At 40.4% G+C, this 20,985-nt stretch overlaps 1 protein-coding gene across 8 annotated transcripts in view; it reads left to right on the forward strand.

Annotated features, from left to right (window-relative positions):
• Window positions 1–20,985, forward strand: part of MGAT5 (alpha-1,6-mannosylglycoprotein 6-beta-N-acetylglucosaminyltransferase) — a 322,695-nt gene that overhangs the window by 205,812 nt on the left and 95,898 nt on the right. For all 8 annotated transcript variants that reach the window (XM_019731135.2, XM_019731136.2, XM_019731137.2 and 5 more), the window contains 3 exons: window positions 2,290–2,459; window positions 5,469–5,603; window positions 11,334–11,467. In XM_019731135.2, the coding sequence (XP_019586694.2) occupies window positions 2,290–2,459; window positions 5,469–5,603; window positions 11,334–11,467 (439 nt within the window). The remainder of the gene's footprint in view (window positions 1–2,289; window positions 2,460–5,468; window positions 5,604–11,333; window positions 11,468–20,985) is intronic.

Below are 20,985 nucleotides of genomic sequence, written 5' to 3' on the forward strand. Positions count from 1 at the left end.
ATGGTTAAAATGGTAAATTTTATGTTATGTGTATTTTACCACAATAAAACAAAGGTCAAATAAAGAGCGGGGGAATAGTGTAGAGGTAACAGGTATAGAAACCACACTTCTCTGAATATGTTTTACTTTGTAGATTTGATACTGGAATCATTTTACATAAGTGTAAAATAAAATTTAATTACTCAAAAAAAAGCAACACCTGAAAATCACAAGGAATATGAAACAAATGAATTGACTGCCTATCCAATTTTACTATAAACATAGAAAAGGACTAATCTTAGTGACTATAGAACACAGTAAGTTGAATATCTCTAATGGGCTATCACAAAGGACAAAATACTACAAAAATATCATAAAACAATTTTTACTAATCATGTAGTAGGTGGTGGTGTTGATAGTCTCATTTGGAATCCATTATGTGTATTGGAATAAAGCAAATAAGTAATTATATTAGTGTCCTTGAAAATGGGATTATCAGTGTGGGAGAGAGGAAGTAACAGATGTCAGATGGATAATGTTATGTAAAAATACTGTAATCCTGAGTTTGAATTGGAAAAACCAGTATGAACTCATGATAAGTTTTATCCTAGATGAAAAACAAATTTTCTAGCCATGACCACTGAATAGTCCTACAAACAGTTGTAATCTGGAGTCCCCTAAACACAGACTTGGTTCTTTACATACCATTTTCACAAAATGGAAGAGGAGTTTCTTAGAAAATTGGCGAAGGTCTGAGACAGAAGTTGTCAATGAGCTTGGAACACTTCCTCATACCAGAAAGCAAAGAAACTGTCAAAGATGACAGGGATTGTGTCAAAAGAACTTAGAAGCCAACTTGAACAGCCCCCCCATTGGCCAAAATGAGACAATTTGATAATCAGTAAGAATAATAACTGCACTTTATTGAAACACATCAAATATACTTATATCTATGATTCTATAATGATACCTATATTTTTTAATCCACATTAGTCCTTATTAGAGAATGCTAAAGAACAAATTTGGGGATTTTTGTTGTTTTTTTAACTGGTAAATAAAGGGGAAGAATGAAGCATTGACCAGGTTGCTGGTTTTTTTGTTTGTTTGTTTGTTTGTTTTAATGTAAATTGTATTTGAGTGTAACCAAATAGTTGATGAGGGGTAGTTTCTCTTTATAGAAGTATCGCAGCTAATAGATGCAGAAGGAATGACAGAATATCAACATTTTGCCACCCCTAATGGATTAATGCATTTAGTTAGTAATCATCAGTAGCTGCTAACATCACAAAACAGAGATTGTTCCCACCAGTGGAAGTACATGGCACCCCTTGTGAAGTAGTATTGCAAAGAAAAAAAAATATGAATGGGTCATGTGTGTAGATCTAATTACTAAATACAAGGGACTGAAGAATCTGTTACGCAATCAGCAAAATCTGGAGTGTGAGAGAGACCACTGCAAGTGCAACCCAGTTTCTTTGACAAATAAATTACAAACATACCCCCCCACACTCCTCAAAAAAAGGATGATCAGGAACTACTATCGATTAAAGAAGGCTAAGACATATATGAAGCAATTATAATTTATGCACTTTATTTGACTTCTGACTCAACCAACTACACTTGAAAAAATAAGGGACACTTGAGGACGTGTAGACACTAACTGGATATTGGATGATATTAAGGAATTAATAGCTATTCTAGGGGTGACAGTGATGTTATGATCTTTTAAGTGAAAGTTTGTTTCCTGTAGAGATGCAAACTGAAATACAGATGAAAGCAGGTGATGTCTAGAATTTGCTTCAAGATAAGATAGAGGGGTTGGGAGAAAATGAGTGGTGTATATTAAACAAGATTTGTCATGAGTTAATCATTCTTGAAGTTACATGATGAGTACATTGGAATTGACTATCGTGTAATCTTTGCTTTTGTATACATTTGATATGTTCCATGTTAAAAGTGTAAAAATATTTTAGCTATGGAAAAAAGTCCCAAGTTATTCAAAAATATTTCATTTTTCTGGCTTACTCTCCTTTAATGCTGACTTTCTAAATATATCCTTCTTTTAAAAGTCCATACCTGATGCTCTTAGCCATACTGAGGGCAATAATGACTTTATTTCTCTAAAACAACAATGAAAAAGTATTGTTTTCCTTTCTTTGTACTTTCTAGAAAAACTCCTTACCCCCATTGGGATTTCAGTAGAACGCAGACACGACTTTAGCATTGGTTCATCACCCTTCGGTGTTTTCTTGTGGAGTTTATGCTTGGTTCAGTGGGAATCAGTTTTTGCCTCTTGTTTTCTTTTTTCAGGTCCTCGTTCACCTGGGACTCCTGACGAAGGAATCTGGATTTAAGATTGCGGAGACAGCTTTCAGTGGTGGCCCTCTTGGTGAATTAGTTCAATGGAGTGATTTAATTACATCTCTGTACTTACTGGGCCATGACATTAGGATTTCAGCTTCACTGGCTGAGCTCAAGGAGTAAGGAGATTACTTTTCAATTTTAAAATCAGAATACAGAAAAGAAATTGTAAACTCTTAAAGCCCTCTATTAGTGTGTAATTTCTTGTGGAGGAAAATGAAAGTGATAATTCACTAAACAAGAGATAAGAAGATTATTTTCAGGAGCTAAATACATACACTGTGAAAAGGATAATATGTTTTCATTGTAGTGACAGGCTCCAGAGGCTGCATAAATGAATGCCAGAAAATTCAAACTAAGGAGCTTATTCTTTGATATTACAGGTGCTTCCAACATCTGCACAAAACATTATTGACTTTCCTAATTCCCTGTCTCTTGTTGAAATTCATACCATTCCCTACATCAAGCTTTCTAAATCTTGAAACAGGGCAGGTTCCTGTTTATAATTTAATTTGGATAGAATGAGTTTCCTGAAAGCCCTGATCCAATCCTTTTTCAATTAGCCAACTTTCAACTCTGAGCCTGTTAACTCTACCTGGGTTTTCTATTTCACTGAAATTTGCTTCTAGCTCCAGCCTTCTCTTAATCTCTTTTAGATTGACACAGCTGGCTAAGCAGGAATGCTTAGCTCCCCTTCACTCCTTTTGGATAACTGCCCACTGAGACTTTTGCAAAACATGTTGCCACATGTCAAATGTTCCACAAGAAACACCTTGAATCAACATTCTGGAGGTGGAAGGGGTGTTAAAGTATATCCCACCCTGCTCCTACTTTATTGTTCAAGATACTGACTCCCAGATGGGTCACTTGTGTTAGGTCCAAGGTCCGCACCTCATTAGTGGCAGTGTTGAGATGAAAGCAATATCCGTAAGATAATATCGGCTGTCCTTTCTTAAGTGATTTCCATGGGCGGAAACTGATAATGGCTTTAGTTACAACAGCACTGATGACTATTAACAGCTAGCATTTGTTGAGTGCTCACTGTGCATCAGACACTAAGCATCTTACATGTTTCATCTTATTTAGTCCTTAGCACAAACTTGGAAATAGGTACTACTGCTTTCTGCATTTTACAGATGAGGAAACTGGTTCAGACCACAGATGAGTTGTGGAAGGTCACACGGAGAATACGTGGGAAGCCAGGACTTGAGCCATATGTCTGTCTGACCTCATAGCCTGTGCTCTTGACCACTGTACTGCATGTCTCCTTTCAGATCTAGATAAACCTGAGGTCATCTGAACCCTTAACCCCCACTGTGTCCCTTCAGCAGGCTGCCTCCTGTTGCCTCCTTCCTGTTTCCTTTAAAACACACTGGGTACACCACCTGTGAAGTAGGTGCCGTCATTCCCCCATGCCTGCTGTGGGCTGGTTCTTGGTATAAGATATAGAGATGAGCAGCAGGTGGTCAAGGAGATGCCAATCTTTTGATGATTACAACTGGTGCGTCACTTAATAATTACACTAATTCTAATGTGGTTAGTGCTAATTGAGAGATGAATGCTAGAATGTGAGCACAGGGAGTGTAGAACCTGTGGAAATATTGCCCACGGTGTATTGAGCACCTAGAATAGTGCCTAGCCCACAGTGGGTGCTCATAACTACTGCACAAATGAGTGAAAGGACGAATAAATGGATGAATGCATGAGTGGTTTACTGTAGGAACCCCAGGGACAAGTGCTTTCTGGGGAAGTCAGGAAAGGCTTATTAGGGGTCTGCCAGGCAGACTTAGTTTGGTGGTCAAGAGAAAGTCTGTAGAGGTCTTGAAGCACTAGTGACAGGGACAGATGTGTATTTTTCAAGAAGACAGTTGTGGAAGCAACATAGAACCATGGTTCCCAACCATGACTGCACATAGAACCACCTGGAAAACTTTTTAGATTCCCCAAACTCACACCATAGCTCAGACTAATCGAACCACAACCTTTCGGGATAGGGCACCGGCATCCATATCTTGATGCCTCCAGGTTTCCAATATGCAGACAAGTTTGGGAACCACTGAATACAGGGTGGACCAGGAATCAGGAAACTCTGCCTCAATGGGCCAAGTCTAGTCCTGCCTTTTTTTATTAATGAGGTTTCGTAGGAACACAGCTACACCCATTGTTTCTGTATCAACTGTGACTTCTTTCATTCTGCAATGGAGAGTTGAGTAGTTGAGAGAGAGAAAGTGTGACCTTAAAGATGAAAGTATTTACTACCTCACCTTTTACCAAAAAATCTTCAAATTCTTGGGAAGAACTTGGTTATAGGGAACCAGAGGAGAAGGAACAGTGTGCCTGGCACAGCTATAGAGCAGAGTCCTGTTTATGTCTATTGTCCTTTGAAATAGGATCTATGCATCATTTGGTGAAGGATTGTTGTGGCACATGAGCAGGGGCAGAAGGCTTCAATGAAGACCCATTTCTAGGTGAATGGCACATTGGAAGAAAGGGTAATGAAGAAGTATAAACTGTAGTGCCGGTCTGTAATACAGTCTAGTCAGAAGGAACAATTTGATGTAAGAGAAAACATTAGGAGACAATACAAGACAGTATTGAAAGTAATTTATACTATAGATGCCAGAAATAGAAGAGGTCAGAAGTAGGAGGTCAGTGAGGGCTGGAGTAATAAGAAACTAATAGTCATGAGTATCTACTATACATTAGTCAGTTTCTATTCAATACCTCATGTCGCCCCGAAGGGTACCTGAGAGGTTGCTATCTTTTCTTATCTGTATCCAATGTGGTTTTGTGCTGGGGTTTTTTTGTTTGACTCTGAGGAAAGATTCTGAAGTTCAGTAACTTGTCTAAGATCTCACAGCTGCTAGATAGTGGCGATAAATTCAGATCTGTATCTTCCTTGATTTCAAAGGCTGTTTGTACACCATTTTCTTTTGCAAGAGTTGGAAGCAGGGCTCTGGATGGGCCTCGATGGGTGGGCAGAACTTAGATAAGCAGTAGATTGGGAAGGGCCTTGCCATCCTCTCGGATAAGGATTCTTGGATGTTTATGTACCTATTAAAGTTGTTAAGTGTAGTGCCTTGAAGTAAATTGTTTATCTTTTTTTCCTCCCTTTGCCCTTTCTCTAGAATAATGAAGAAGGTTGTAGGAAACCGATCTGGCTGCCCAACTGTAGGAGACAGAATCGTTGAACTCATTTATATCGACATTGTAGGACTCGCTCAATTCAAGAAAACTCTTGGACCATCCTGGGTACATTACCAGTAAGTGCTGCATGCTGCTCTTAAGTTTGTAGAGTTTTAATTTTTTTTTAACAAGGTCACATGGTTGCAGGTAGAAAAAGCTTATCAAAGATTACCTTTTGAACTATGTGGAGTATATTTTCCATTCCTAATTGAAAATCAGATTCTCCACAATGACTTTTTACTTTCAAGGGCTATTCATTATTTTCATTGATTTCTTTTAAGAATAGAAAACAAGTGTCCAAGCTCCTTTTTGCCTTCCCTAATACTTAGTTAGCATTCCTCTCAGTACGCCTACACCAATCTCATCTGTTTAATCAAATAATGATTTTGATAAACTATGGACAGAGTCATTTCTTGTGTTTCTTAGGTTTGAGATAGTGACTCATTTCTCTTCGACTTTCCACCATCAGTATTCTTGTCATTCTTGGAAGAGAAAGCTGGGAATAGCTTGTCTGAATGTTGGTCTTGCACTTTTTAATACCTGCCTCAGGCTTAGTATGACTCAAGTACATGGGTTAGTCTGTGCACAGTCTGTATTATTTGGTAGATGAGTTCAGTGTTTCCTGGGTGTGAGTTTGGGACCGTGATTTAGTATTTGAAATGATTGTACATGATACACAGCATAACACTAAATGACATTGAATTATATAATGAAGTTTATTTTTCTGTTTTCTTTCAATCTTTCTGAAAAGGGCTTAGTTTGATGCTACGATCTGTTCAACACTACTTTTAACACGTGCATGTATTTTTAACAGTGAGAACAGCTATACATCTCAGCCTTCAGCACGCAAAAGTATCTAGTTTGAGTTTAATACTTACTAAAGAAGAGTAATATGCTTTTTTTGTTGTCTTCCATTTGTTACAGTTATACTGGCTTTTATTTATGGTCTGTAAAAATTTCTAATAAATTTTAAAAGGTGAATAAGTTTAAACAAACATCATATTTATTTAATAGTATCAGTGGTACATGAATTTGAGTAAAAATCGTAACGTTAATACCAACTTTACCAGTGATGGTAGGTGTTGACCTACAGTTTGAACTGACTTCCTAAGAGAAGCCTGCAAATCCTTCAATTAGCACAACTTGGGAACCCCTCTATGTGTGTCTTTTCTTTTGCTATTCAGTAAAGAGATGTTTTGATATGTTCTTTTAACCTAACCAATAAATGAATCAGTAATGGCCTGAACTAGGTTTCTTTATTTCAGGTTAGTTTATAGTTTAATATTATTAACTTTAATCTCCAAGGTTATATCAGACTGGAAGGCCTTTAGAATGGAAAGAAATGAAAATTGAACATATTAAGAACCTTCTCAAAAACACAGAGGGAAACACCACTGTCATTCATTCCCTTCCCTTGCGGTAGCACTGATTTTCAGTAGCAATGATTTTCCTCACTGGGTAGTGAAACCATCATGGGCAGAGAAAAGGGATTGATTAAGAAGAGACTGTGTGCTTTTCATTGCCTTTGGATATAGTTTCACAAAAAAGCAAAATAAAAATCTTGGTATGGGCCAGAATAGCACTCTGCCTTCTGCATCAGGTTTGTCTTGATTCTGGGTTTATTGTTTTCTTGAAGTTTTCATGAATCATGGGTCATCACATTTGTTCTCAGTTACATGGAAATACCCATCTTTCTTCTTGGTTAATAAGTCATGTAAGTAAACAGTGTTGTTGTTGTTGTTTTATTTTTAGCTACAGCATTAAAAAGAAAGAAAGGAAAAAAGAAAGAAAGAAAGGCAGTGCTGCTGTGTTCTGACGCTTTGCAAATGGCAGGCATCTGATAAATGTGCTAAAGGAACTGGGCAGTGCGACCATCCCTGGACTCACATATCCTCGCCATTAAGAAGGGCGGTTTGGATGGGAAAATGTTCTCAGCAGTAGTGTTTAGGTCAATTAAAAAAGACAATTTCATTATCAAAATGGTCACTGTTGATTGGTATTTGATTCTTATTGGATCGAAAGGCACTATCTCAGAGGGGGTTTACGGAAGAGTGTAATGTTTATGCCGCCTTTCTTTAACAAATCATCTGTGTTAGTGATATTAGCTGGCAGGAGGTCTGTTAGTACTTTAGCCCTGATGTCTTTGTGGCGTGATGAAACTAAGCTTTCATCAGAAGGCCAAGCAGGGCCTCCAGAAAGTTTCTTGCTCATTTGTTTCCATTTTGAAGATTAGAACTTCTCAGGGCTATTAATAGTAGGTGGTACGAATTCCATTAAATGTAAAGTTATCATCTGATGTTTCTTTTAGGAAAAAACTCTTGAGTCCTGTTGATCTTGGAAATGTTGATCTTTGTAAATTCTGTCTAATTTTTGTAGGGACCAGGCAATTCAATTAAACATTTACTAAATACCTACACACAGCTAGTATACTGCTAGGTACTGCAAAACTCATTCCCACTTTGCTTCTTATGCAGCCTTTGCTGAGCATTGAGGACACACAGGAAAGTGAGATGCAAATTAGCCTACAGTATACCATGTTTTACATTAAGCTCCAAATTAGAAAGTAGGTCCTGGCAAGGAGGTTATGAGCATCCATCTTGTAATGGTGTGGCTTAGAGCAGAGAGAATGTTCCAAGAGTCATTTGGCATTGGTGCAGTGATCCCTGTTAGAAGGAGGCCAGCTGCTCGGGCAGCAAGGCAAATATCTTTTTAAGTCATCAGTCTGTTCCTGATGCTCCAGAACCAAGGCATTAGAGGAAGGGCATAAATATTAACAACACAAACACAATTCCAAAATACACAGCTGTAGAAAGTGATCGAAGGAGGAAAACTATGTTAAGCCTCCTCTGTCATAGACAAAGATCAGTCTCCTGCCTCTGGTTATAAAACAAACCCAGAAAAGCTAAAAAAAAAAAAAAAAAAAAAGGCAATTCCTAAATCAAAGCTTCAAGTATAAGGATGTAGAATTACAAGTGTATGAGACAGGGGATCCTTCACTCTATAGCCTTCCATTGGGAAAACGCCCACCATCCCGTAGCGTACGTCTAGGCATTCAGGAGTTAGGTGACTACCAGGCATCTTTACTCGTTAGAGTTTGTTTTAATTATCCGTATTGAAAATCACACCAATAAAACTCCAAGTTAAAAACAGAGTCACAAGCCAAAGCTGGGGAGGAATATAGAATGTTCGAGTCGATGGCAAATAAGTGGAAGCAGCCAAAGCCTTCAAGGCGAAGCTTCCTTATGACAAGGGTGCTTGTTGCTCCCTGCCCTGTCTGCTCTGAGCGCCATTGTCCTTGAATCCCAGCTCTGTCCCTCTGGCAGGAGCTGCACCTTTCCAGCCTCACCTGTCAGGATGCGTCCCTCCCTCCCTGGCAGCGACCTCCTGCAGCAAGCTGCCTCTGTCGTCCCTGCTGTTTCCTGCCATCTTTCTCAGAAAAAAAAATATGCTGGCTCCCATCAGTTCCTTTTGCATCTTATTTTAAAAAGAAAACTGTAAATTAAAACATGGGAATGTTTTATTAAGAAAAAAGGAATGCTCTGAGCTGTTCAAAGAGCTCGGAAATCATGCATTGGTCAGTTCCTTGGGTCCCTAGCTTTTTCCTGGATGTGGACGCTCATTTCTGTCCACCTATTGGCTGCCAGGCTGATGACACCTTCTTGGTGAGACTGTGAAAATTGTCGCTGTGATGATAACATGTTCCTTGAGAGCCAGCCACACAGGCATCCAAAACAAGGAAATGCTTTCTGTGGTCATCTTGTATTTCACTTTGTGGTCATGACCCACCCTCCTTCATCCCTACCTTCCCTCTTTCTTTTGTTCCTTATCTAGAAAAACGGTGGTGATAGCTAATGAGAAAATCATCACACCAAAATGGCAATTTACTGTTGCCCTTCCTGAAAAATCCAATCTGGTGTTCACATTTTTTTTTTCCTGAATCACACATTGGTGTAAAAATAAAACGTTGGAAGAATGACTCCCTAATAGTGCAAAAAGGAAGAAAGAAATTGAATCAGATACTTGAAAGTCATTTCCATCATCTGACTCTAAAATGCAAGCTTTAATCTTTACTTACTTTCATGCTTATTGGTCCAGTAAAGGCTATTCAGAGGTATTTTTGATACATAACAGAAAATTGTGCCATTTTAATTGGCCAATTATTAGCTAAATTTACATCAATGTTTTGAGAATCACTAATGAAATAACTGTAAACAAAATCAGTAAATTCTGTTTTAGTATTGATTCCTTTCCTCTGATTGGTCATTCTATGTGCGCGCTAAAGCAGTTTGTCAGCAGGCTTTTTCTGTCAAGGGCCAGATAGTAAATATTTGAGACTTTACTGGCCATATGGTCTCTGTCTCTCTCACTGTATTGTTCATTGTGTGAAAGAAGCCACAGTAATATGTAAACAACTGGGTGTGGCTATGTTCAAATAAAACTTTATTTTTGAATGCTGAGAATTGCATTTCATACAATTTTCACATGTCACAAAACATTCTTTTTTGTCCTTTTTTTTTTCTTTTTTTCTTTTAACGATATAAAAATGTAAAGATAATTCTGTGCGCGAAGGCCATACAAAAGTGGGCAGTGGACCAGATTTGGCTGACCCCGTTCTAAGGCTTCGGCGGAACAGCCAAATGAAACATCTTCAATTCCACTTCTTCAGGTCCTGGGAGAAACCAATAATGTTCTGTTACTGTCGAATATATAAAAATCACCACTGCCTATTGAGCGAAATTCTAAGCTTTCCCTAAAATCACATATTCTAATTAATTGACGAAAATGTTGGATGATTGTTGAAAGAGCTAAGCTATGCCAGTATTTTAAGCAGAATAAGATCTCCACCTTTGTCTGTTCAGGCTGTTGTAATATATACCACAGACTGGGGGCTTGTAAAAAACAAGCATTGATTGCTCACAGATCTGGAAACTGGAAGTCCAAGATCATGGTGGAGTGAGGGCTGGCTTCCAGGTCTCAAACTTCCTGTTTCCTCACATGATGGAAGGGCCCGGGAGCTCTGCTAAAAGAGCAGTGACCCCATTCATGAGTGCTGCCCTGTCATGACCTTGTCACCTCCCAGAGCTTCCATCTACTAATACGATCACCTCTGGGGCGTAGGATTTCAACACACTGTGTTTCCCTGAAAATAAGACCTACCCCGAAAAGAAGCCCCAGTGAAGATCGTCAGCCAGACGGTCGCATTTAGCACATATGACAATGTTCCAGAAGAAGAAGACATGACTGTCTTTGAATAAATGTCGATTGTTGTTACATGAAAAAATGACATCCCCTGAAAATACGCCCTAATACATCTTTTGGAGCAAAAATTAGTATAAGACCCGGTCTTATTTTCGGGGAAATACAGTATAAGACCCAGTCTTATTTTCGGGGAAACGTGGTATATATTTGGGGGGACATAAACATTCAGACCATAGCTACCTCTAAAAATGGTGGTTCTTTGTTTCTTCAACAAGTATTCACTAGTCACCACTGTATGCTAGGCCCTGGCTAGGGGTACAGCAGTGAACAGGCGGCTCCAGCTTGTGGGTACTTTTGAGTGATCTTCTATGATTAGTCAACTCACCCGAAGCCGATTGTATGTGCTGTGATGGTCTAGGCTCAGTAGTCACACATGGAGATGTTTGGTGTCCAAGCTATTCTAAAACCTCTCAATTCCTGTCCAGTAGCTTTTCTAAATAAAAGGATCTGTCCATTTTGGGCAGTTTCTGAAAGAGAGTTTAGAGTTTTCATGTTTCAAGCTTTGGGGTCAAAGCTGTAGATTTACTCAGAGCACTTTTTTCTTTCAGGTGCATGCTCCGAGTCCTGGACTCATTCGGCACCGAGCCGGAGTTTAACCATGCTAATTATGCCCAGTCCAAAGGCCACAAGACCCCCTGGGGAAAATGGAATCTGAACCCACAGCAGTTTTACACCATGTTCCGTGAGTATCCACATTCGCCTCTGCTTTCCAGAATGCCATCAAAGATAAACGGGAAAAGAAATTTGATGGCCATGTATTTTTAGTTATGATTCCCAGGGCCCTGAACTGTAGAAACGTGTGCTACTGAACCTTGGCCTTGGGAATAACTGACTTTTTTTTTTTTTTTTTTAATTGCAATTGAAAGTCCATGCGAGCCTTTTGTGAAAGGGCTTGGGTCGACTTTGGATTGGCTGGCACGACACCCATTTTATGTTACACAGATGCTGCTTAGGATCTACTTGGTTAGTGATGAGAAATGAGGTCTTCTGTGTCCATACATTTTCCAAATAATGATACCTTAACTTAAGCACCAAACTTTAAAGAAAAAAGTTTGCTTTTTAAAAATGCAACTTTGGAAAGCACTCTTTCGCACTTTTCTGACTTCTTAACCACTAGGCCCAGAAGGCAACCTGACCTTCTCTTGCTCACACGGTGTCATTGTTGCCGATAGCAGTGATTATTTTAGGAGGTGATACAGTGGGCCCACTAAAAGGTGATCAATTAATTGGCCCCAACTGTAGGCTCTTAGCATTTTTCTGTTTTGATGGTAGTTTTTTTCCTCCCACATTCACCATTTCCTACTGCTGCTGCTATCAGTTTACCCGCCTCTAGCCTCATTTCATTTATAATTAGCTGAGTATTGTGAAGCTAGGTTTGATAGTGTTCAGGCCAAGAGGAAATTGTTTGAGTCAGGAGATCTTGGTGATGAGGAGAAGTCCTATTCTGGAAATGAAAGGTCACATGGGTGAAACAGTTCATTTGGATGCTCAGAGTAGAGAATTCCCAGTTAATGAAATTATCAGATAATTTTAATGCACAGGTTTCTATCCTAAAATGAATATCTGAGACGTACACTTGTTTCCTTAGTTCAGTTACAACCCAAGGGATCCCTACCCTGTCTTTTCCCTTGTGGTTGCCTCTCCCCCTTGTGTGCAGCCCCCTGAGACCCTTTACTCAGGGTCACTAAATGTAACAGCAGACACATTGGACTAATCCCCAGCTGTGTGAGGTGTAAGAAGGAAGAATTAAGAAGGGTTAATTTAAAAAATCAGCTCATGTTTAAATGTTCTTTTTAGCTCAGAGAGACTTGTAAGAGAACGTTATGTGTATAGTAAACATGACTATTATTGTTCCTAGAGCTACGAGGTGTGATCAAACAATACGGTGAATGTTTAAATAAAACAAAAATCATTACAGTAAAAGACACATTGCCGTTAATCCCCCTCAAAACACTCTCCCTCGCTTTGAATACTTAGCCCACCATTCTTGCCGCTTTCTGAAGCAGTTCTGGAAGTCCTCTTTTGTGAGTGTCTTTAGTTATGGTGTCATGGTTGCCTCAATGTCCTGAATCATTTTGACTTTGGGGAAGAGTGAGAAGTCGCATGGTGCCAGATACAGTGAATAAGGTGGATGAGGACACACTGTAATGTTTTTATTTGATGGAAATTGCCGTATACCAGAAGCGATGTATGACACGAACTGTTGTCATGATAAAGGATGATTTATAGCACGCTTTAAACCACACCTTTTCTCAGCCATAGTTCACACCCAACTGACTGCACCAAACAAGTTGAAACTTGTCACACACTGTTACAGTTAAGGTTCAATGCCCCGCTTCCCGTATTGAAGATCCCTGTCTTTCCAATGGATGGCACTTGGCAGCAGCATTCACCATATTTTTTTATCACAACAGAAAATGCTCTGTGTCACACATCACGTCTGGTACGGCAATTTCTGTCAGATAAAAACACTTTGGTGGGGGGCCGGCCCAGTGGCTCAGGCAGTTAGAGCTCTATACTCCTAACTCCGAAGGCTGCCGGTTCGATTCCCACATGGGCCAGTGGGCTCTCAACCACAAGGTTGCCAGTTCAATTCCTCGAGTCCCACAAGGGATGGTGGGCAGCGCCCCCTGCAACTAAGATTGAACACGGCACCTTCAGCTGAGCTGCCGCTGAGCTCCCAGATGGCTCAGTGGGTTGGAGTGCGTCCTCTCAACCACAAGGTTGCCAGTTTCAACTCCCACAAGGGATGGTGGGCTGTGCCCCTTGCAACTAGCAACGGCAACTGGACCTGGAGCTGAGCTGCGCCTTCCACAGCTAAGACTGAAAGGACAACAACTTGAAGCTAAATGGCACCCTCCACAACCAAGATTGAAAGGACAACAACTTGACTTGGAAAAAAGTCCTGGAAGTACACACTGTTCCGCAATAAAGTCCTGTTCCCCTTCCCCAATAAAATCTTTAAAAAAAACAACAAAAAAACATTATGGTGTATCCTCATCCACGTTATTCACCAGGTCTGGCACTGCGTGACTTCTGGCTCTTCCCCAAAGTCAAAATGATTCAGGACATCAAGGCAGCCATGACAGCACAACTAAAGACACTCACAAAAGAGGACTTCCAGAACTGCTTCAGAAAGTGGCAAGGACGATGGGATAAGTGTGTTTGAAGTGAGGGGGAGTATTTTGAGGGGCATCAATGGCAATGTGTCTTTTACTGTAAAAATTTTTTCTTTACTTAAACATTCACCATATTGTTTGATCACCCCTCATGTGTCATCCTGCTATGGCAACCTGTCCCTGGGGTACAGTTTAGGGGACAAACTAATCTGTTGCATGTTAGGTGACAGATGGCTGGTCAGCATGGTAAAACGTGTAACTTTGAGGGCCTAAGATGAGATGGTACAAAATAAGAAGTGACCTATGTGTTACACCAAATGAAAAATGTTAGTCATATCTAAAATGGCCACAATTGCCTGAATGATATGTGTGTATTCTCCACGAGATGGCGCAGTTCTGTATCCAGGGAGCACAAATAGAACGTTTTTCCAGAAAGTATAAAATTCTCTTTTAAATGTGTTGGAATTTAGAGTCCTAAAAAACCCTATTTCGTTATACATGAATGGAGGATTTCTACAGTGTTGGTTGATTAAGTTGAAAGAAAGTCACAATGTAACTAAAATGTAACTAAATGTAGCTTACAGTATAACTAAAGATGAAACATAGTTTAATCCCTATTAACATTGGAAGTGAGTAAGTGTCCTAACTGTATATCAGAAGCGATGTAGTCTGACTCAGTTAGATGTATTCTAACTGATCCTAACTGACTCAGAATTTCAGAATTCAGCAAGCATGGGGTGGGCGGGGGACTGATACATTTGACAGCCCTTAAAAAAAAAAAAGACTGCATGGCAACAATAACACCGTAAGTTTTGTAGCAGAGGGTTAGTGTCACTAATACAGAGGGTGCCAAAAAAATGTATACACATTTTAAGAAAGGAAAACTGTACTAAAATTGCAATAATCAATATATACTGATAACAAAAGATGAATACAAGTCATGTTTGACTTCTGCAATTACAAGAGGTGCTCAAAGTGGTTACCATCAGCATCCAGACACTTCTGATTACGGAGAACTACTGCTTGAGCAACGTTGACCAAAGTGTCCACTTGTATACATTTTTTTTGGCACCCCTCAGTAGGTAAAGAGCTTTTAAAAAATGAAGAAAACGTTCTACAATCCAATATGAAAATGGGCAAAATCTATTACCAATTCAAAGGAAAAATAAATTTATTGCCCAAACATATGAAAACACATTAACCTCACTCACAATGAAGAGAAATGCTTTTCAAATGGCGTCGCAATATCATGTTGTGCATATCAGATTGGCCAACATCTGAAAGTTGGCAGCATAGCTATTCCAGTGGTGAGGCCCAGGCATAGCAGTCTTTTCCCACCTTAGTGGTGACAGTGCAGCATGGTGTTCAGTGTGTGAGGATACGTGTTACCATCTAGCAAAACTACCAATGCATCTTTCCTTTGAGCAAATTATACCTAGGACTCTATCCCAAAGATATGTGAGCAAAAATAAGAAATGACATGTTCACAAGGCCATTCATTGTGGCACGATTGTAATAGACAAAGACTGGAAATAACCCAAATGTCCCTATAATGGGGTCCATTGATAGAAGTGCTGTGTAACTGTGAGAAGCAATGACAAAAGTGTCCACTTCTCTGGGGCAAGATGCTCAATTCAGTGATAAAAACCAAAGTGTAGGGTAGTGTGTAGAGTTACTCCATTCTACAGAAGAAGGGTACGGAGGAGGCATGTGTGTATACGTTAGTGTATATGACTTCGTTTGTATTTTCAAAAGACATAATGGAAGAATAAAAAACAAGCTAGTAAGAATGATTATCACTGGAGGAGAGGTGTGCAGGATCACGGATAGAAAGTGGATGTCTCTTAATGTACCTTGTTTTGACTTTGGAACCATGTAAATGTTTCACACAATTGAAAAAAATCCAAAACAGAAAAACACTCGCTAACTGAAACAGATTGAAAAAAAAAAAATGAAACAAACCTACTCATCTATCAGGTTAGTGTTAATCTCTCATCCTGAGAAAATAATTATTTCAAGTGACTTTAAAATGCAGTCTTTGGAATGTACATTCATAGGGGGAAATATTTCTGTTATTTGAAACTATTGCAGGTATACCATAGGATCCAAAATTTTCAATGTATAAGAAAGGGAGTACATAAAGAATTAAAGTAAAGACTGTGTAATATTCAACTCGAATAGGAAATATCTATATGCACTTACTTGTATTTATCTTTAAAAAGACAATGTTTCCCAGCTCTGTACTTTGAAAAGGATCAAAAGTAAAGATGACTCACTCGCAAGTATTCTTAGCACTTAGACTGGGATTCCCAAACACATTTCCCACTAAAAGGAACCTCCTGCTCAGATAAGTAGCTGATTTCAGGTCCCTGGCAGGAAACGTGCCAGATGAGACATGTTGGCATGCCAGAAAGCAAGGAAGCCAAGACAGACCAGTGGGGTGGAGTCAGAAGGACTCGAGAGCCAAAGATGGGACAGTTAGAGCACCAAAGAGAATAATGACTTCATGAAATCAAACCAATGAGAAATAATCCATGAGTCTGGAATCCATGACACTTCAAACAAGAAAAACCCACAAAATCAATAGGTCACTTTTACAAGTTGCCAGGACACCACTTCAGTACTCTGAAAAATAAAGGGAAAGAATCCAGCTTTGATCCTGATTTTCTAAGATAAATTGTATTTGACATCAGTCAAATAGTTGATGAAAGTTGTTAATCATGGACAAATCACAGCTCATAAATGCAAAAGGATGGAAGAATTAGAAAATCAGCATTGTGTAACTCCTAAATGGATAATGGAGCCCGGCCCCACCCTCAGTGTTGGCTGATTCATCAAGTAACAGGTTGATGGGAAAATCCCTCATGGTGAAGCTGCCTGGAATGGAGGAAATAGGGAAATGAAGCGGTTTGAGACGTTTCATCATGTTGAGATGTGTCAGTTGGAGAATTTGCAACTGAAAACAGTGACTCTTGCACCCTGCTTTCCAGAGCCTGTCCACGGAGAACTTGGGTGCATCCTTAAGAGAGGGAGCCCTTCCTCCCCACATAACAAAGGGGTGGGGTCTAGTCCAACCCAGCCTAATCTTCCCCAAAGAGTCTTTCATTCCCTCGCCCTTTGGGAAAATGTGGCTAATCTCGTGGTCTGCATGACCATTCCTTTGAGTATAAGAAGAAAATTTCAGAAGTTATAGTTGTTCTTGTTAATTATTAAAAAACAAGTGTACTTGTGTTACTCTATGGGCTGATGGTAATGATTATATAATTGATGGATAAACATGTCCGTGTATTGCAGATGTGCTTAAATTGTTTTCCACTGGTGGGTGCACAATGAAGTTTGCAGACCGCTGAAATAGAGCGTTGTGCTTGTAGAATCAAGTCGTGTTCAAGTGCCGCTGTCTTACTGTTAGATGTAGCAGTGTTCTGGCATGTGAGGAGTGCAGACAGGATGGAGAACCCTGGTCGGAAAGGGCCTGAGAGGAGGATGAAGAAAGAGAGGCATCTGTGGCGAAGCCTGAGGAGCCGTGAGATGAGACCCACTGACTGAAATGCGCTTGCTCTCCAATGTTTGGAGCCCATGTCTCCCTTGGAGGCGACTTCTCTTTCTCTTCTAACTCATTTCCTCACGAAGTTGTTGGAGTTTCTAACAAGTTGAAAAGCCCGGGTTTCCTTTAGTGTTTTGCCCAAATCTCAGAATTTCACTGGAACCATCCTCTCCATGTATTCTGTTTACGGTTGGGTAGTTTTGTACGCGTCAGTATCAACTATTTCTGACACCTTCCTGAGCGGCTTCTGCAGGGAACAGCTGAGTGGTCAGCAAACACTAAGGCCCTGTCTTACTAGATGTATTGATTGGTGGTTGTTTTCCAAGAAGCTGGGAAGTTCAGTCGTTTCTCCCGCAAGGCAGCCCCCTCGTTCCTGCTTCCATCTCTTGTCCACGCTCTAGCATGGCCTCTGAGCTAGGCACAAAGGCCTCCTTCCTGCCACCAGAGCCTGCTCTGAAAGTGCAGCTAAGACCAAGCTATTCCTCCTCAACTGCAGCGCCCACAGAGTCAGGTCCAAAGTTCATAACAAAGCATTTGAGACCCTCAGCTCTTGGTGCCCCCTGCCCTGCCCCCTGCACTCCATCCCTCCCTGGGTCCTGGCCCCAGCCGCACCAGACAACCTGCTGTTCTCTGAAGGTGCCACCTATATTCCTTGCCATTCCTGACTCCTTCAAATCACCCTGATAGCAAAATTTTATTTTTTCCTCTAATACTCTGTTTAAATGACTTCCTCCATCTTCCAGTGAAATTTAAAAAGAAACATACCCTATTACAAAAACACAGAAAGCCTCTCCTACAAGTGTCTCGTAGCATTGTTCTTTTACACACATACATTTTTTTATATAAATTTTATTGGGGAATATTGGGAACAGCGTGTTTTTCCAGGGCCCATCAGCTCCAAGTCGTTGTCCTTCAATCTAGTTGTGGAGGGAGCAGCTCAGCTCCAAGTTCAATTGCCATTTTCAGTCTTTAGTTGCAGGGGGCCCAGCCCACCATCCGATGCAGGAATTGAACTGGCAATCTTGTTGTTGAGAGTTCGCACTCTAACCCACTGAGCCATCCAGCTGCCCCTCTGGCAGCTCAGCGGCAGCTCATTGTCTTCAATCTAGTTGTGGAGGGCACAGCTCACTGGCCCATGTGGGAATCAAACCGGCAACCTTATTGTTCAGAGCTCACACTGTAACCAACGGAGCCATCCAGCCGCCCCACACATACATTTTTATGTAGGTTTAACACACATATTAAAATATGGTCTCTCCTTTTCTTCCACTTAATATAACTTTTTCAAGGTTCTGTTAAAACTCTTGCTAGCAAGTCTGTTGTGTAGTCCATCAAGTGAGTAGCTCCTAATTTGTATTTATTTGGGGACGCTTTTGTTATTTCTTGTTGAGAATTAATTTTTGCTTCTTCTGAGCTTGCCAAGGACTTGGCTTGACCCTGTATTTAGGCATTATTTCAGTCGTGGCCTTTAGTCTGCATCCTGCCTTTTCTTAATGCCTGAAGGCAATCTCTTTTTTTCCCTCAGTCCCAAACAAGGTGTGTTATATTTCAGAATGAAAGAAATCTGTCCACACAGACAAATAAAATAGATAAGGCTTTTGCCTATACTATTTAGAAGAGAAAATAAAACCCTGAGGTGATGACTTCCACCTTGAGTTACCCTGTATTTGGGTAGCTCTAATTATCTACCTACATGATACCCTCTCCCAACTTCATCTGACTTACATAAAATCAGCAGCCGTGGTAAAACATTTTTATCTAATTGCTTTTTTCCTTTTTGTTCCCTGGAGACTGGCTGAAAGTAAATAGCAGAGATGATCCTTTTTCCTGGTTTCAGGCAAGTTTCATTTCAGACGTATATTTACATCCTACCATGGAAAACTTTGAATAATGTTTAGCAGTCTGTCTGCTAACAACCTCTTCACTCACATCACTGTCATAGAACATTCTCTTATTCTCTAGGCCGAGTTGATTGTCTATGTTTGTTTTTATATAATTAATTAACTAACATTTTTGAGCACTTGCAATGATGTAGCTGTCGTTCACAATATGAAGACACCCAAGAATGTGCCTTTTGGGTGCTCACAATCTGTAGTTATAGGCAAATCGGGGGAATACGCAACGTTTATTGGTACATTTGGAAATTTGGGTCCAAAATGACAGAGAAGTAATGAAGTTGCGTGAAGAACAGATTGAGGATTTGAGAGGTGTTAATTTAGAGCCTTCCCATTTCACCTCTAATCTTTCTTTTTTTTTTTTAACCACCCCCTCTTCCCAAATTCCCTTAAGGCTTTCCTCAATAAGAGCTGAAGAAGTGACCAAGCCTGAGTTCGTTTCCTTGTTCATTGTGAGAGTGAATTGAAGACTCAGATTGGAATATTTATTTGGTTGTTGATGTTATCAACTTGTTCAATATATGTCTCCTGACCATCTAGTGTGTGCCAGGTTCTGTGGGGTGCCGAAGGGTCTGTTCTCCAGACGCTTGCTTCTTTATGGGGCAAGAAGGAAGCGCATAAACAAAAATAAGGCTCTATCATGTCTCCACTTTAGAAATGACAGACCCAATTGGGTGGGGCAGAGAGGATCTCAACACAGAGGCAAAGCACATTTGCTTTGTTCTATAGCACTCACTTGGCGGGGGAGGGGGTGTCTGAAAGTGTTGGTTCACAGTAGGGTGAACCCGTTTTCAAGTTGAATGGCCTGCATCGTGGGACCACCCTCTGCCCCTGGCAAACTGGGATGGTTGGTCTTCCCAGTTCATAGTGAGAAGACCTTGGAGGTTCTGTAGAGGAGGAAGGAAGAAACGAAGACAACTGACAAAAACCCATTCCCTGGGCAAAATTAATGGAAAGGAAAGCAGTGCAGGGGAGTGAGTGCCTGGCTCAGGAACTTCCATCGTGGTTGCAAAATAAAGCCGTCCAGTTCTTCCGACCGTGCCTCTTTAAGCTGACAGTATTACTTCTAGTGTTGTCTCTTCTTTGAGAATTCTAGGTCAAATGTTGGAGAAAGGGTTCCTCTCCTTCTTGTTAAATGGCTGCAGGTAAAAAGCAAATTGGAGCAAGTACCAGTTCATCAAATTAGGATTAGGATTTGATGGGGGGGGGTGCACAAGGCCAAGTTATTAATTACCAACCACCAGCTTTGTGACCATACTCAACATCTGTAATCCCACTTAGTCCCCGACATTCTACTTAAACATCCGAAGTTTAAAGTAACCCGCCCAAGATAGTGAGTGGCAAAGCTAGGATTTGAACACAGCACTGTCACAGCCCACAGCTCATTCTTTCCCCTGTGCTCATGGTTGAAGATTGAAAGATACCTTCTCTGGCTACATCTTTTTTCTCAAAAGAACACTTTGGTGCCCCACAGCAGCCTGTAAGGAGGATACCAGTTCCTACATCTGAACTCCTGTCATGGTTCTTACACCATCCGGTCCCTGATGACCTCTGGGGTTTTCTTGCCACCTCTTGGCTGTGACATATCTTTCAGGTGCCACGTTGTCTCTGATACCCAGGCCATTTCATGTGCAACACCCTT

Source organism: Rhinolophus sinicus, linkage group LG01 (assembly GCF_036562045.2).
Source record: "Rhinolophus sinicus isolate RSC01 linkage group LG01, ASM3656204v1, whole genome shotgun sequence".
NCBI lineage: Eukaryota > Metazoa > Chordata > Mammalia > Chiroptera > Rhinolophidae > Rhinolophus > Rhinolophus sinicus.